Source organism: Taudactylus pleione, unplaced genomic scaffold (genome assembly GCF_031769625.1).
Source record: "Taudactylus pleione unplaced genomic scaffold, aTauple2 ptg000089l, whole genome shotgun sequence".
Lineage (NCBI taxonomy): Eukaryota > Metazoa > Chordata > Amphibia > Anura > Myobatrachidae > Taudactylus > Taudactylus pleione.
The window spans coordinates 10,980,507-10,997,310 of NW_028284491.1; the positions used below are offsets into that span (position 1 = coordinate 10,980,507).

The window sequence follows — 16,804 nt, forward strand, 5'->3', positions numbered from 1 at the left end:
CCGACTGCACTCTGATTGCTCGACCCTTCAACAGAGGCTGTGCAAGCTGAAGAGCATAGAACACTGCCCTTAATTCTAGGATGTTTATAAGTAGTGTAGTACTGCCTCCCGCTGAGTCCAGCGGCCCTGGAAGTGTTCTCCCAGAGTCACTGACCCCCACCCTCTCAGACTTGCGTCCATGGTGAGGAGAATCCAAACCCACACCGCGAAACGCATTCCTGCTAACAGGTGAGAGGAATTCAGCTAACCAAAGGAGAGATGTTCGAGTCCTGGGGGACAATAGCACTCGCTTGTGAAGAAAGAGATGTGACCCCGACCACTGGGACAGTAGATGGCCAAGCATGAAATCTCCCGCACTGGATGGACTCGAAAATCGCCACCATTTTCCTTAAGAATCGAATACACAGATGTACTGATACTCTTCGATGACGAAGTATCAACTGAACCATATGCTGAATGAACGATACCTTGTCCAGAGGAAGTTCCAGCGTGTCCAAAATCATCCCCAAGAACAGCAGGCGCTGAGTAGGTTGTAGACTTGACTTTTGGAAATTGAGGATCCAACCATGTTGTAAAAGCAGACTCTGAGTTACCTGTATGTCTTGTAACAATTGTGTTACCGACGGCGCTTTGATAAGGAGATTGTCCAAATATGGAACGATAGCAACACCCTGCCTCTGAAGCAGGGCCATCATCACTGCCATTAATTTCGTGAAAACTCTTGGTGCCGAGGAAAGACCAAAAGGTAAGGCCTGAAATTGAAAATGAGAGTCTTTCAATGCAAACCGAAGGAATGCCTGATGCGTAGGCCAGATGGGAATGTGAAGGTAGGCATGCTTTATGTCTAAGGACACAAGAAACTCTTCCTTCTCGAGGCCAGCAATGACCGACTGCAGAGACTCCATTTTGAACCTGAAAGCAAGCAGATAAGGATTGAGATCCTTCAAGTTCAGATTGGGTCTCATCGACCCGTCTGGTTTTGGAACCACAAACAAGGTGGAGTAAAAGCCCTGACCCCGCTGATGGTTCGGAACATTCACTACTGCTCGAGACAACAGAAGCCTGTCTATTGCCTCCTGAATCACAACCCGTTTTTCTACTGACAGTGGTAACCCGGTTGTGAAAAAATGAGGAGGAGGTTGGATTTTGAAATCCAACTTCAACCCCTCGGTAATGATGTCCTGAACCCAGGCATACTGGCAAGACTGGTTCCATTCTTCTTTGAAGTTCTGCAGTCGACCTCCCACCTCGGGATCCCCCAAATGAGAAGGTAGAGCGTCATGCAGAAGGTTTAAACGTAGATTTGTCCTGTTGGGACGAGGATGCAGTGACTCTTCCTCGGCCTCTGGAACCCCATGAGATAGCAGGAGATCCTCTGTCACGGCCTCTAAATCTCCCTGGAACACGAAAGGACCAAAAGTACGGTCTTGCAACTGTTTTTCTGGGAAGGCAGATAAGTTGACTTCCCACCTGTGGCCTGTGAAATCCACTTATCTAATTCGGAACCAAACAGGACATCTCCTGTGTAAGGAAGAGCCTCCACTGCTCTCTTAGACTCGGCATCAGCCTGCCACTGTCATAGCCAAAGAGCTCTTCTGGCAAAGATAGCTAAGGCCGAGGATCTAGCGGAAAGGTTACATATGTCCTTTGCGGCTTCCCCTAGGAAAGTGGCTGATTCTGCAATCTGATCTGCCAACTGAATCAGCTCGTCTACTTAAGGCCCTCTGAAAGCTGTGTAGCCCATGATTCTACAGCCTTGTTGACCCAGCAGCTAACTAGCGCGGGACAAAGGGACACAACTGCCACTGTATAAACAGATTTAAGGTGTTTTCTAACTTCCTGTCGGAAGATTCTTTTAGGGAGACTGCTCCTGGTACAGGAAGTACCGTCTTTTCAGACAGGTGGGATACTGAAGGGTACACTGCAGGAGGAGTTTCACATAATTTTCTGCTTTCTGCAGGAAATGGGTAATAAGATAAAAGCTTACGTGATATTTGAAACTTTTTATCTGGGTGTTTCCACGCCCAGGTTAGGATCTCATCCAGCTTCTCAGACGCTGGAAAAGTGTCGGCCTGTCTTTGTCTTTTATTAAAGATAGACTGTCTATCCGCCACTGGATCAATATCTTTAACATGTAATACTTGGCGTACTGCCACAATCAGCGCCTCTACGCGCTGAGATACAGGTTCCGATACCTGAGGAATCTGTTCCTCTGGTTCCTGGACCTCACCTTCCTTTGACTCCTGTTCCTCAGATTCATCCCACCTAAGGGGGTTAGGAATCAGTCTTTTCGTAGGGACCTTAGATGACGAGGCTGGAGTAGGTACCTGGCTCTACATAACCTTTGTCAGTCTGGTTCTGAGATGGCAGAAGACTGAGTTCTGGCCACCTCTCTGTCTCTGCGAGAAGCTTCCAGCTCTTTAGACAGATGGGACATGACTGATGCAAATTGATCAGTCCAGGTTGGCTGCAGTGGTGAGTCAGTAGTCTGTGACTCTGAAACACACTTATCACACAGAAGGGAAGTATTTGACTGTCCCTGTGTAAATTTCTCTGCACACTTTTTGCAGGATAAAGATTTCTGTGCAGCTTTAGATCCCTTAGAAAACATTGTAATCCACTCATCACACACACACTCACAAGGTGAAGGACAGTGAGATACACACAGACACAGAGACTGTATAGAAAAGGAGAGATAAGGGCATAGAGGGAGATATGCTTTTGCCTCACTAGCGCTGATACTATGACAAGTGCTGTTACACACAATATCACTGTGTAATATATGAGCTGTACTTTAGTAAAACAGCTAGCCTGACCCCACTGTGCAGTCACAGACCCGGCAGGCAGGACAGTCTCCGTTCAGCAGCAGCTTCTTATGATCTAAAATGGCCACCAGCCTCTTTCTGGGAGCGCTGGGGCTGCTGGGTGGTAGGAGCAGAATTTAATATTAGGCTCCCCCCCCCACTATGGTGCTCGTATCCGCGCTGAGCAGGCTGCTTTCCCTCATGCCCACCACTGTCCTAGCTCTCCTGCTACTCAGGGAGCCAGGACAACACTAACCTTGTACTGCATAATGCTGCCGGCGGCGGGCGTTGCTGGTGGGAGACACGCAGCGTGTCTTGGTCTCCCCAGAGACTGTGGTCTCTGCAGCAGAAGCCGCAAGCAGCTGCGATGGGGTCTCCCCAGCAGCTCCATCACAGCAGACAGGCAGGGGCAGTGAGCTGCCTGTCTGATCCTCAGCGCATATTCTCTGCTGTAGGATTTTCTTTTAATTTCTTAGAGAGTCCTGAAGGAGTGATCCAGCTCCCAGGGTGCAAAATTTAGACTGACCTGTGGGGGGTATAGAGGGGGAGGAGCTAGCTACCATACCGATTTAATAAAGTGCCAGCTCCCAGTTAACCCACTACTATACCCCACTGTACTGGGACTCCAGTGTCCCCTAGTGGATGAAGGAGAAATGTGTGCTTCCCACCAGGGCCGTATCACCAGAAACTTTATTTGACCCAGCGGCACATGTACAGGGCTCCATAAAAAACGCCCTCTACAGAATCTTCAGCCGGTTACCTAGAGTCCACAGCGCTTCTCAGCATGATCAGTAGGGAGAGGAGCCTATTGTAAGTAACCCGTGAAGAGCAGGTGGGTGGTGAAAAAAAATGGAGGGGGGAATCGGAGATGAGAGGTGCCACAGTGAAGGGGGGAGTACGGAAATATACAGGTACGGTCCTGCCTCCCACCATGCAATTGGCTCAGAGTATTTTGTACATATTTTTGTTGGAAAGCGTATGAATTTGGAGGCAAATATACTATATAAAATCTTGCTGGGGTGGGACTAGGAGTGTCCTTAGCCGAGTGTGGGCTAGATGCATGACTATGCCTCGTTATCTACCCACATGCTAGACAAATTATTTTGCTTTGAAGAATAAGATTATGTGTAATTTAGGTCCTGATTCAAAGCTGCATGTAATGGCGATGTTCCCAGAGTCCAGCGATTTTTTTGCTACTGCGCGTGTGCAAAAACCCCTAAATCTTGATATCTTATGTGTGTGTTATGGAAGTGTCGCGAGCATGTCGCTAAAGTGTTTGCGTACACAGAAGCTTAATCATTTACAAAATCTGTCTCTGCCATAGGGCTGGTGCAAGTTTCGGTGGTGTGACTGATAATGGCACTTAAAGATGGACCAAGCGGTATTACAGTGTCTACAGTAGCTCAAAGTGGGCGTCTCAGTCCTTGCACATTCATACACTTTGTAGCAGCAGTTGCATAAAGTCGCAGATGGGCAACTGCCAAAAGCCACAGCCGAGGTCACGTCTGCTTCCACCTCTAAATCAGGCCCATATAGTATGGGAGAGCCAAGAGGTGAAGACACTACAAATAAGGAGGTGTTTAGCTGGGGGTTATACAAAAGTTTTCTCTTAACAGATTTCCTTGAACCTTAGAAGTTTTCAGGAGGTGCACGTAATTGGGAGTCATCCTATACCAGTTACACCTTCCAGCAAAAATCTATGCGGGAAACACATTTGCCTATTCTCCTGGAATGTCCAGAAGTTCTCCCAGACTCTCAGGAGAGTGGGCTTCTCACAGATCCTACCATATTCCCCAGTGAAGAAGTGAATGGTTTGATTTTAGGGGGCAATCCCACAATGCTGCAAATCGCATTGTCACACGCCCACACACACTTGCCTCTGGGACCCCCCTCCGGCCTTCTGTTATCTCTCGGGAGGTCCAAAAAAGTAGTCAAGTATAATGGGAAAACACTACCATTTTCATCCCCTAAGTCCCCTTGTGCTCATAAGTCATAGAAAAGCATCTAATCTGTGCAGCGTTTTAGGGGGAAAATGATGAAAGATGAAATGAGTAAAGGGGTTTCCTAAATTAGCTTTAACCAGAATTTTGAAGTATATTTTTACTCTTTGCACCATGGGCTCTTCTTGTGTACACCTACCTTGTGAATGCACTAGTGAGACAAATCCATGAAATTAGTAAAGCTTTGTTTCATTGTTTGCCTTCATGTTTTAAAATTTTGGATATTACCTTGAATCTCTTGATAAATACATATGTGTGAAAATAAAACTGCTCGGTATTTACAGTATATGTTGCATGCAAAAGCAGACAGTATTTCCCTTGTAGGTAAAAAATAAAATAGCATTTTCCCCCCCATGGCAACACAATATATCCAGGGGGATTTGCTCTTCTAATTGAGGTCCCTGATGCGCACCACATTGGGACTGTCTTTATTACTGACTTTATTACATTTGCCATTTTTGTTTTTTTTGTTATTTTTTATTTTTAATATATATATATATATATATATATATATATATATATATATATATATATATATATATAATATATATATATATAGTGCACCTAGGAAAGTGTGTTTCCTATGAGGTGTAACTGGGAGGTGCGAAATGTGCCAGTCTAAAACTGGGTACACACTTAACGGTGTGTACCCAGCGATGCAATGGACGACATATCGAGCGGCCGGTACACATTACACGACCCTGCGTAAGACCACCCGAAATGTTGGGGACCGGCTCCAATCACCTGCCTGGTGTCGTTTATCACATTGACAGATTGACGAGCATGTACTGCAGAGATGTTGATGCGATGAACGACCCCAAGGGAGCGCGCAAGGGCCGATATAGTGTGTACATCTTTGCCGATGTGCACGATATATGTCGGCCCAATCCGCATATCATCCAATGTGTACCCACCTTAAAGGTATTAGATGAGGTTAGGGAACTACACTAAAGAGATGTACTCTCCAACAATTTTATCTCATTTCAAAATTAGGCACATAGTTACACCTACTCTATACTCAGCAAGGAACGTCCTAGTGCTGCACGTCCATGCACCTGGGCAGAAATCTAGGAGCAAGAGAGTATTTTAAGCTGGACCTCAACTGTATTGTGTCTTATAAATGAGCTCCGGGAAGGCTGGTCACACTCAGCAGGCAGCCATGGGCAATCCGCAGTGATGCTTCTGCTTCCACTCTAAATAAATGTCTGATAAGAAAGTGATGTTGGTCCAACTATAATAAGTGCTAGATAAACAAAATGAATGAAGGTTCTGGTTCAGACTGGCTCTTTCACTGCTGTTTGTAACAATTACTGACATACAATTGCTAAAAGCGGCGCGGAATATGCTGGAACAATTTAAATAAATAAAGCGCCGCGGAATATGTTTGTTACAATTACTGACGCACAATTGCTAAAAGCGCCGCGGAATATGCTGGAACAATGATAATATTATTATCATTATTAATAATAATGATAATAATACAAAGCTTTTTAGTACACCTTTAAATAAATAAAATGGGAAAACTCAATGTGCCTGTAACTATAGTGATTATTGTGGGTACATGTATAACGTTGTTCAGGGCTGTCTTAGTTTATTTTTACAGCATTACATTTCGAAAATTGTAAATGATTACACTATAATGTGTTGTCAGCTCTTATGTAGCTTCCTGCTGTACATTATAATTATATTTCTAATAGTGGGGTTTCTTTTGTCCCCAAATGATCTAAGCAATATATCAGTACACATTAGAGAACTATAATACAATTTAATGGCAATGTGACCTTTAGTAACTTCTCAGACTCCGGAGATAGGGCCTGAATCACAGTTGTACACTCATCGCATCGCCGCTGCGTCTTTTAAGCACCCCGAGGTGGAATTATGCCAATGTCGCAGGAGGTGTCTTGTATAAATAGACCTCTCTTGCGGTCTTCTGTGATCCGCTACTGCGTCCAAGGGTGCAGCATCGCATCAACTGCGTGAACATCGGCCGTCTGAGTAAACCCTTAGGTTACTCAGGGTGGTCGTGAAATTCACAGTGCTGAGGCCAGGGAAGCTGGCTGTCGCCACCCCATCCCCGCCACCAAAAGGCCGCAGCATGTCAAAAGTGTGCCGATTGGCACATGTGCAGCACAGATCTTGTGCATGTGCCGATCAGCCACCATCGGGGTGTACGCAAACCATCGGGTATGATAAACCATCGGGTATGATAAACCATCGGGTAGAGTACTTTTGAAACGGGACAAAATATTCAGAGCACTGTTAAGGCACAGTCATGTAATTATATGCTATGTAACAGAGAGGAGAGGTATCAATTATTAAAAGCACTACATACACTACATACTGTATTACAATATGCTTGTTTAATAGTAAAAGTGTTTTTATTAAAATTAACATACCTACAAAAATAAATATTTTTTTATGAAATCTACAGTTACTGCATTAGCAGATAAATATATTTTTAGTTAAGATATGGTTCACGGACATTAGTTATGTTACACTGTATATCCACTCACCAGATGTCCACCTTTTCAGAGACAGGCTCATTGCGTATGACCTCTGGTGCCATCCAGGCCACTGTTCCCGCAAAGGACATTTTAGTGCTCTTGTCACTTAGCTCTTTGGAAGTACCAAAATCTGATATTTTGACCAAGTCGTCATATGTGATCAGCATACTGTGGGTGACAGAAGAGCAATATAAAACAATTGGTGCTCAAACAAAAGTCAGTTCCAGTATTTACGTAGAGGTGAGAAGTATCCATTAAAAATATTTTTACAAACATACACATGTGGCAAAGGCAAAAGCAATGCAGCTCCTCATACTGCACACACATAATATATACTGATGACAATACTATTACAAAAATCAGTATGCGGCCACTTAATATGCTCAGTACAAAGATCGGGCTGATGATTCCAGCATTTTATCTAATTTGCACAAAGTAGAAGGAATATACTGTATATGCTGCACTTTAAAATAAATAAAAAAATAAACTAACTCTATTTCAATGCATGGTGAATATATTGTACCAAGGTGTGATAACACCATGATAAAAATACAGAACTGATGCAGTGACTATAGGTGTGAAACAAGAGCTATGGAGTGCAAACATTCTAAACATTCTGTTAATCTCAAAGCTACTGTATGGCGCTGCTCTGTTCTTTTCCACTGTTCTCCTTAGTTAAGCTTGAAAAAGAGCTCTCTGTGCCAGCAGTGTTCTGTTAGTCCAATGCCAACCTCACTCACCTCATAGGAAACCTGGAGAAGTTGCTGTCTAGCTCCAGATCTAAAAAAACACCCAAATGAGGCCTCAGTGATCATAGGCCTCATAGCTGCAGCATGGGCTACTCTGGCAGTTATAGCACCAATGCCACGCACGTCGTCTCTCATTGGTGTACAGTACAAATGTACAGCAAGGGCTAGGGGTTGTAACATGCTATGTTAATTGTTTGCCCTGTTATATGGATATTTTAGCATGCTAATCAAGTCACAGTGCTGCTCCAGAGATGGACAATGTGCCAATGGGGAGTGCCCATTACACTGAATCCTTCTTAATTTTTACTGTGGGTTTATACTTGGTGTGAGCAACAGGTTTCGTCTGCTTACCCAATACTAACACAACCTGTTTTCTGACCCTCCCTGTCTGCCTGGGACCCTGACATTTTTCTAGACTTTGGAACTAAGCTGCCCATCCTGACCTCTGGCTGGTTTACTTGTGTCCTGTCCGATGTCCTTTTTGTGTCAACAGCTGCCTAGTGGGGCAAACCTGAGGGTGATGTGCAGCAAAGTCCATCACCGTCTCAGGACAGTATACATATATTAGACTCCATGCCTCAGGCAAACCAGCGTCAACCACTAGTGGTCCAGTGAGTCCAAACCCTCAGACTATGGCAGCACCCACAATTGGGACATTACCTATAGTCTGATGACAAACAGTAACCGAATTACCAATGCTTGATTGCAGCATTACTGAAAACCAGACTAAGTATTCTCTAGACAGAGATTATTTGTATACTGCCTGGAATGGTTAAAGTTTAAATCATAATCCCTTAAAATTTAATCTGCCAGCGGCAAGAGTGATTGATGCCGTCACCCAATCCATCTGTCTATCCATATGTGCTTACAAATCAGGCTTAGGCCCCTAGTTCAGTATTCTAAAGCGATGGCGCAGAAACATGGAAGACTGCAGCATTAAAGTTGGTACTTTCTGATTTCTGCTCCAGGATTGTCCCTAATCTATGGAGCTGCGCACTGGTTATGCTGACTGTGTTGATCACAGCATGATAGAGAGTATAATAATGCACCCATTTTTATGCAAAAATACAAAAACAATACATTATTTCATGGGATAAAATATTGTAATGAGCTAAGCTGGGTACACACTAGACGATTTTTGGAGCAATTTGCACGATTCCAACGGATTGGAAGGACAAATCCTCCAAATTGTCTAGTGTGTACCCACTATGTCGTGTGATGCAAGCTTCAGTGGAAGCTCACCCTGACGATGGGGCTGACGACCCCATGCAGCAGGATTCGGCAGGGGCAACATATCAGGTGGCTGGGCACCAGATCGTCTGGTGTGTACCGTTCGCCCGAGATGTCAGCCCATCGGCGTGAAGGGGTCGCTAGTCGCATCGCTGGGTACACATGTTGTTTATGTGTGTGCCCAGCTTTACAAAGATATTAGAACATATGGAGGTGTCCTGATTCTGACCACCACTTACAGTTCACCTTGGTGCATTTAATAGGGGAAGCACGTTAGGAGGCACACATAAGCCAGTGTGAATAAAGAATGAAAATGTCAAATGACACTTGAAATAAAAGCAGTTCTGATGTCTCTCTATGATCACGAATGAGGAGAAAAAAAGTTTAAGATAAGGGATGGTGAATGTGTGACAAGAGGCAGGACATTAGGTGTGCTTTGCAATGACGGACAAAATGCCCCTATATATGTACCAGGTGCAATTTATCTCAGATATAAGTTCCACACCCACATATTTTATCTGTTTCTCAACCGAATGTTGTTCGTTTGCAACTTATTATATGTATTTTCCAAAATATCTTCAATTTTCATCGTTTTCGCTATGAATATCAACTGCATTCAATATCATTGCATAATATCTGACAGGCGGATAAGAAACAGTGCACAGAGGGCCTGATTCAGAGCCGGACGCTCTTTCAGAGCGCTCACTCTGAATCAGTGCCCTCCCTCTCTTTTTTTAGAGCGGCCTCCTGGCCGCTCGCATAGCTGTGGGTGACCACCCACAGCTATAGCGAGCGGCCAAAAAGATGGTCGCGGTGGTCAAGACCATCGCGACCATCGGGCTTGAGACGAGACCTTTGTGGTAGGGTCTCGTCTGCCGCAAGCCCTGGAGTGCTTTTGGCTCTATCAAAGCCAAAAGCACTCCCACTGACATAATTTGTGATGTCAGTGGGGCTGGCCCCAGATGGAGGCGTTCACATGGGAACGCCTCCGTCTGGGCAGCAACGCCCCCGGCATGCCCACCAAAGGGGGCGTGCTGTCACTCAACATCGACAGCACGCCCCCTTTGTAGCGAGACCCATAGCGACGGCTTGCCCGTCGCTATGCGGGTCTCGCGCATGCGCACGACGGAGCCGGCTCCCTCGTGCGCATGCGCACTTGGCCAACATCGACCCGCTTGCGAGAGCTCAGCGCTCGCGATCGGGTCTGAATCAGGCCCAGACTCTGGTAGCAGCTCATTATATTACTGAACTAGGAAAGGTAAAACTGATAAAGAAAAGTTTGGGCAACATTGTAAATAGTCATTTATAAATACATTGTATTGAACAATTTATTTTCAAATCTTCACATTTACACTTAGATGATAAATGATAACTTTATAATGACATATGCAGTTTTTAAACTGTGTTAACCCAAAACCCTCCTTAGTTCTATTCTGAAATATATATGTATGTATAAACATAACAAAATACTAATATAGAGCCCAAATCACATTATCTGCTGAAGAGGATAAAACAATTTTATTTAGTACAGTACAGAACATTTGATAATACAGGTTGAGTCTCCCATATCTAAAATGTTTGGGACCAGGGGTATTTTGGATAATGGAATATTCTGTAGTTTGGAATATTTGCATATCATAATGAAATATCTTGGGAATGGGACTCCAATATACACACAGAATGCATATATGTGTTATATACACCTTATACACACAGCCTGCAGGTAATTTTATACAATATTTTCAATAATTTGTGCCTTAGACAAGTTTGTGTACATTGCACCATCAAAAATCAAAGGTTTCATTATCTCAGTCATGCCAAAATTATTCTGTATTTTTGGAATATTTGGATATGGGAAACTTAAAAAACTCAACCTGTACACATTACAGCACACACTTACTTAGGGGACTTGAGATCTCGATGGATAATTTTGTGGAGATGCAGATAGTTCATTCCGCCTGCTATACCCATGGACCAATCCACTAGTAAGGAGGGGGTGACCTTCCTCCCCGCACGTAGGACTTCATACAGCTGCCCTTGGGCACAGAACTCCATTAGGATACAGTAACAAGGAGCCTGAGTGCACACACCCCTACAACACAGAATGCGCAAGAAGAAGATCATTAACTCGTCGTGGAAGGGCAGTATTATAAACGTGGAACAAACACATTTAGGAATTAGTTTACGCTGTTGTTAATGTAGTAACAGAAGTATAGATCAGCAGTATAAATTTAATGGGAGATGAAGAATTAATGCAATATCTCTATAGTTCAACATTACATATGAAAAAAACATGAACGCCATGGACCTAAACAAAATTGATGAGACTCTGTGCTGGGTCCTTAAAATTTCTGTTGTGGTATTTGTTGATCGAAAGGCAATATGTTATTTATTGTGAATACACAATTTTTAATTACCAAATTTGATCTCAATTGGTCTTTTTCAATTAATCCTCCTTCTTGAGAAGCATCATCATGACTGTTCTCAATCAATTATCACAGTTTCCTCATCCTATTGTATTTCCATCCTTTATCTATTCCTTCAGAAATAAATATATCTAGTACACAAAGGGCCTGATTCACTACGGGTCGCTATTCTGGTTATACGCACGCAACGCAGTTGCTAATATCAGCGGTGACATGTAAATGTTTGCATTCGCATTGTGATCACAGCCTAACATAAGGACGCCCACTTCCCCTTACTCAAATCCGTATACTTGGCCAACATATATAAACACTCGGTAACATCGGACATTTAATGAAACCCAGACCTTACTCAGGAATTGCTTACTTCAACGCTCGCTATGAGGCCTCAGGCAGCATCTGGTATGGTAGTGGCTAAGTTATGCACACCCTTGCAATGGCGTTGAAACGCGCTGACACGCCTGCATTTCCCCGACTACCTCCCCGTCACCACCCACAAACGGCACTTCTTGTCAATCACTCTGGCATGGGTCTGCGTATCCTCTGCGATCGCTGTCCCGATCGCAGTGGATAGTTCGTGCACGTGCACTGCGATGCATACGCAACAATCGACCAATTGCTTGCGTATAAGCAACTGCGCTCCTTTCTGAATCTGGCCCAAAATTCAATCTGTTTTGCTTATTTACGGCATATTTCCCGAAAACATCCATTTTTGGGGGGCAACCGCAAATATTTAGTATCCCCTAAATGTATTACAGAGGGATAGCAGCAGATATCTTCGATACCTGCTACGATCCCTCCATTCCTGCCAGCAGCCGCAACCCCCATGGGTTTCTATGGGGGATGCGATGCTGCCATACTTCCGGAATGCATTCTGAAGAGTGGCCCCTGCGGTTACCGCCATCTGAAGATGGTGGTAGCCTGGTGTAGCCAGTGGGCTACACGTTGCAAATTTAGAAGACAGAGGGTTCCCCCGGCAATGGTGGCTGCGCATGTGCGGTCAGCAGAACTGCGTATACGCAGTAGCCCCAGCAGCACTCACAGCACATCACAGGGACGGGCTCCTTTCTCTGCAGGTGCCAGTTAATACACCCCACCAGTTAAATCACATCCAGTGATCTTGGGCGATAACACTGCGCCCCAAATCGCATTGGAAATGCGATTTTTGACAAATGCCCCCCTTACTGTTGTCTTCACCTCCTGTAAGCTGTCAATCCATCTGCATCAGCATAATTAATTACAGTTAGACTAATAGTTTTATTACATAGCTAAGTCACTCTGAGGTTGTTATGTGCATTCTAGAAGAACTGAACTTATTATACTTATTATTAACATGTGATAATGTAATCGGGTCAGTGCAGTAAAGGAAATTGATTTGTTGCTCACTTGAAGGTGATGATATTGGGATGTTTCAGTTTCCGCAGGTGTTTGATGTCTGTCTCTTTTATTTCTCTGACTTTCTTCACTGCCACTTCTTCACCATGAAACTTTCCCAGGAAGACTGCTCCTTGGGCACCGCTGCCTACCCACTGCAGATCCTGAATCTCCTCAAAGGGGACTTCCCAGGAATCTTCAAATTGGAACACAGATTAGTGAGTGCACATAAACACAACTGCTTAAGGTTACTTAATAAGCAAATCTCCAGAAGTTCATCTATTTGATCTGTTCAGCTAATCCACTACAAAGCTCAGAATTCAGTGACGGCTGTCCTAACTTGTGGAATGAAAAACACCATCCAGTTTGGATCATTTTTTTCTAAATCACATTTAAGACAGTTTCATATCTAGTTCCTTTTGTAGATTTACACTTGGGAGTAGATTTACTACAGTTTCTAAAAAGGAAAAGTGGTGGCGTTACCAATAGCAACCAATCACATTATATCTATCATTTCTCCATTGCATCTTAGAAAATAAAACGCAGAATCTGATTGGGTGCTATGGGTAACAGGTCCACTTGTCTGTTTTAGAAGCTTTAGTAAGTCTACCTCTTGGACTTTAATTGACCTGGATAATCAAAAAAATCTTATTTCCAATAAAAATGTGGGACTTCCAATTTAATACCACTTAAATGTTTTTCTTGATGTAACTTTTTTTTGTTTTCTGTGTTTACTGATTATCGTGTCACAAACGGATTTTTGGTGTCAGAGTCAGAAACAATGTATTTTGTACTATTCTGAACGTATTTGTAACTTCCCCCAATTCTTTCTGTTTTATGCATTTATAGGTTTTCGATTTACACTATAAAGGCAAGCAATAAATTCAGATTAAAATTTGGGACTATGGGGTATATTTACTAAAGTGCGGGTTTTTAGAAGTGGAGTTGTTGCCCATAGCAACCAATCAGATTCTACTTAATATTTATCTAGTACCTTCTAAAAGATAATAGCTAGAATCTGATTGGTTACTCCACTTCTGCAAAACCGCACTTTAGTAAATATACCCAAGTTATAATCAGAGTTTATTGCCAGCCTTTATTTGCCATTTCTAGGAGTCTTTTCAGGGGAATGGGTATGTCATGCCGGTTGTCGGGATGCCTCCTGTCAGAATACAGACAGCGGCATCCCGATGGTTTGCATACTTCCCCTCCCCCCTTACCCCCCTAACCCTCCCCACCCCACCCCCTAACCCTAATCCTCCCCGTTAGTGCCTAAATCTACCCCCCCCTTTGTACCTAAACCTAACCCTCCCCTCCCCTCTTAGTGCCTAACCCTAACCCCCCTAGTGGTGCCTAACACTATCCCTCACACCTAGGGGTGCTTAACCCTAACCTCCCCCCCAAAAAAAACCTAAGCCTAACCCCGCTACGCTCCCTAAACCTAACCCTCCCTCCCCCCACGCGGCTAACTCTAAGGGTGCCCTGGACTTACCTCGTTCGGTTTGGCGACCTTCGGCGTTCCGGCGTAGGGATTAAGATAGGCATTGGTATTTCAATGCCTATCTTAAGTCCCTTGTTGGGATTTCGATGTCGGTATTGAGACCGGCGGCATCGCAGCCACTGGCCTCATAACTACATCCCCTTTTCAGGTACTGTTTTTTATGTGTGCACTTTTTACAAGTCCTGTCCTACTCGTTCCATAAGGTTTCATTCCACATTAAATATAGTTTTAACTACCTTCTTGCTGCTTGTGTTCAGTAGAATAGGTTTTTCCAATCATGGCCCAGACTGGCCTCAGACAGCCAAACAGTCCACCCAAGAACCCAACACCAGCTTGACACTGCATGCGGCCCTCTCCAAGTGCCCTACATGGCCTGTCTTCTCCGGGACCTCCTGCTGCACCACCACCACCACCACCTCTATCTTCAGGCTCTTGTGGATCATGGGGCACACTGTACGTAAGAGGAGATAAAGAGTCCTCATGGGGAAGTGCGACTTCTGTTCGCACCATATCACGCAGTACACATTGTGTGGGGGTCAGTTCTTGTTCTGGGGTGCAGCCAGGTGGTGTATCAGTGTCCAGGCGTCTAATTGGTCCATCTGACAGCAGGCTGGCAAAGGAGGGTGAAGGTGTACGAGTGTCATGTAGACATGCCATTATAGTTTGCAAGAAAAATATGGAACTCAGGTAATAAAACTGTGTCCAATTCTTATCTTAAATTCTGTAGAGAAAAGAGAACATTTCATATTATTTACTTTTAAATCATCACAATGGATCTTATATAAGCTTAGCAAGGGAAATATCAAGAAAACAACATGCTTATTTAATTATGTATGCTTAGTGAATACTGTCTCTGTTCTAAAACACTGCAAATATGCTTTAATAAAGGTGCAACCATATTTAAATAAAGCTTATAAAAGGGATTGGAGTATCCAAGGATATTGTTGAAAAAAAGTTGGAAAATAAGAGCTGAGTTGGGGTTCTAGCGGCAAACCAAAAAATATGGTCAATACCTAGGCTATTTGATATAAACAGGTAAGAAGCATAACTGAAGATGCACCAATACCATATTTAAGGATTTGGCAAATAGCAAATGATTCTGCTGACACCAAATGCAATATAACATTTAGAAATAAGACCTGACAAGTGGAAAGTGAATGTCACATCTGTGGATGATAGAAACTTACCTCTAGGTTTACCTTAAGGAAATGCAATTTCAAATCTTTAATAGGACCTGAATGCAGTCAAATTCCATCTTATTACAAATGTTCTGCTATCATAACAGACCGATCTCACTGTTTCTGCTGCTGCAGGAAGATTAAATGGTCTTGCCTGGCACTTTCTGTTTAGACTGCTTGGTTCTCTCCCAATCTTATCCCTATGATCTTGGCTAGCCTGATCCCTTGGACATTTTATAACATACTTTTGCCCCCAGGCAGATGAAGGTAGAAGGAGTCTACCAATCTAGATATACAGAGTGGGTGGCAACATCTGGTGAGATGGCCAGCTGGCATTCTCTTAACAGGATTGTTGATTCTAAGAAGAAGAACTGGGGAATATGTAAGGCTGGGACTGCACTCATCTAGGGGTCTATTCATTATTCCTTATTGTAGGTGAAACTATTATTTTTTACCAATTTTTGTAGGGCTGAAGTAACCGGGCAATGCATTATTAAAGATAACAAAGCAACTATCACTATCTTCTGCTTACCTTGCAGTTGCAATGTGGCCCACCTTCCACACACACGCTATTATGGGGACCTACATTCATCAAACTCCAAATAACGAAAGTGGGAACTTACACTTTAGATGGCGTTAATTTCCGCAACCACTTGCAGGTCCTGGTTGCCACCCCGCTGGCCCCGTCTATGCACACATGCACAAGTTAAACCCAGTGTGTAAACGTTCACCGATACTAATTACCAACAAAGGTTGTGTGATAGGGCTCATGGGGACTGCTGCTTTTCAGAGCAGCTATCCCACACTGGAGCAATACTGTTTTGCTCTGGTAGTTTGGTATCTGCCACCACAATTTGCGGTGAGTCGGATATATAATTGACGGAAAGGCCGTTGAAGCTGGATGATGAATAGGCCTCCCAAACGTAATATGCTCACATTGTAATCATACTTGCCAACCCTCTCTGATTGTCAGGGAGACTCCCTCAAGAGCCTAGCAATCTCCTTCAATGCACCTTACCCCCATTATGAAGCTGTTATATA

General features: G+C 43.8%; 1 protein-coding gene across 2 annotated transcripts in view; it reads right to left on the reverse strand.

The window, feature by feature from the left end:
* Window positions 1-16,804, reverse strand: part of MAP3K12 (mitogen-activated protein kinase kinase kinase 12) — a 135,815-nt gene that overhangs the window by 39,169 nt on the left and 79,842 nt on the right. For both annotated transcript variants that reach the window (XM_088469172.1, XM_088469173.1), the window contains exons 2-5: window positions 14,822-15,306; window positions 13,097-13,280; window positions 11,188-11,379; window positions 7,318-7,476 (exon numbers count right to left, since the gene is read on the reverse strand). In XM_088469172.1, the coding sequence (XP_088325298.1) occupies window positions 7,318-7,476; window positions 11,188-11,379; window positions 13,097-13,280; window positions 14,822-15,242 (956 nt within the window). In that variant the 5' untranslated portion in view covers window positions 15,243-15,306. The remainder of the gene's footprint in view (window positions 1-7,317; window positions 7,477-11,187; window positions 11,380-13,096; window positions 13,281-14,821; window positions 15,307-16,804) is intronic.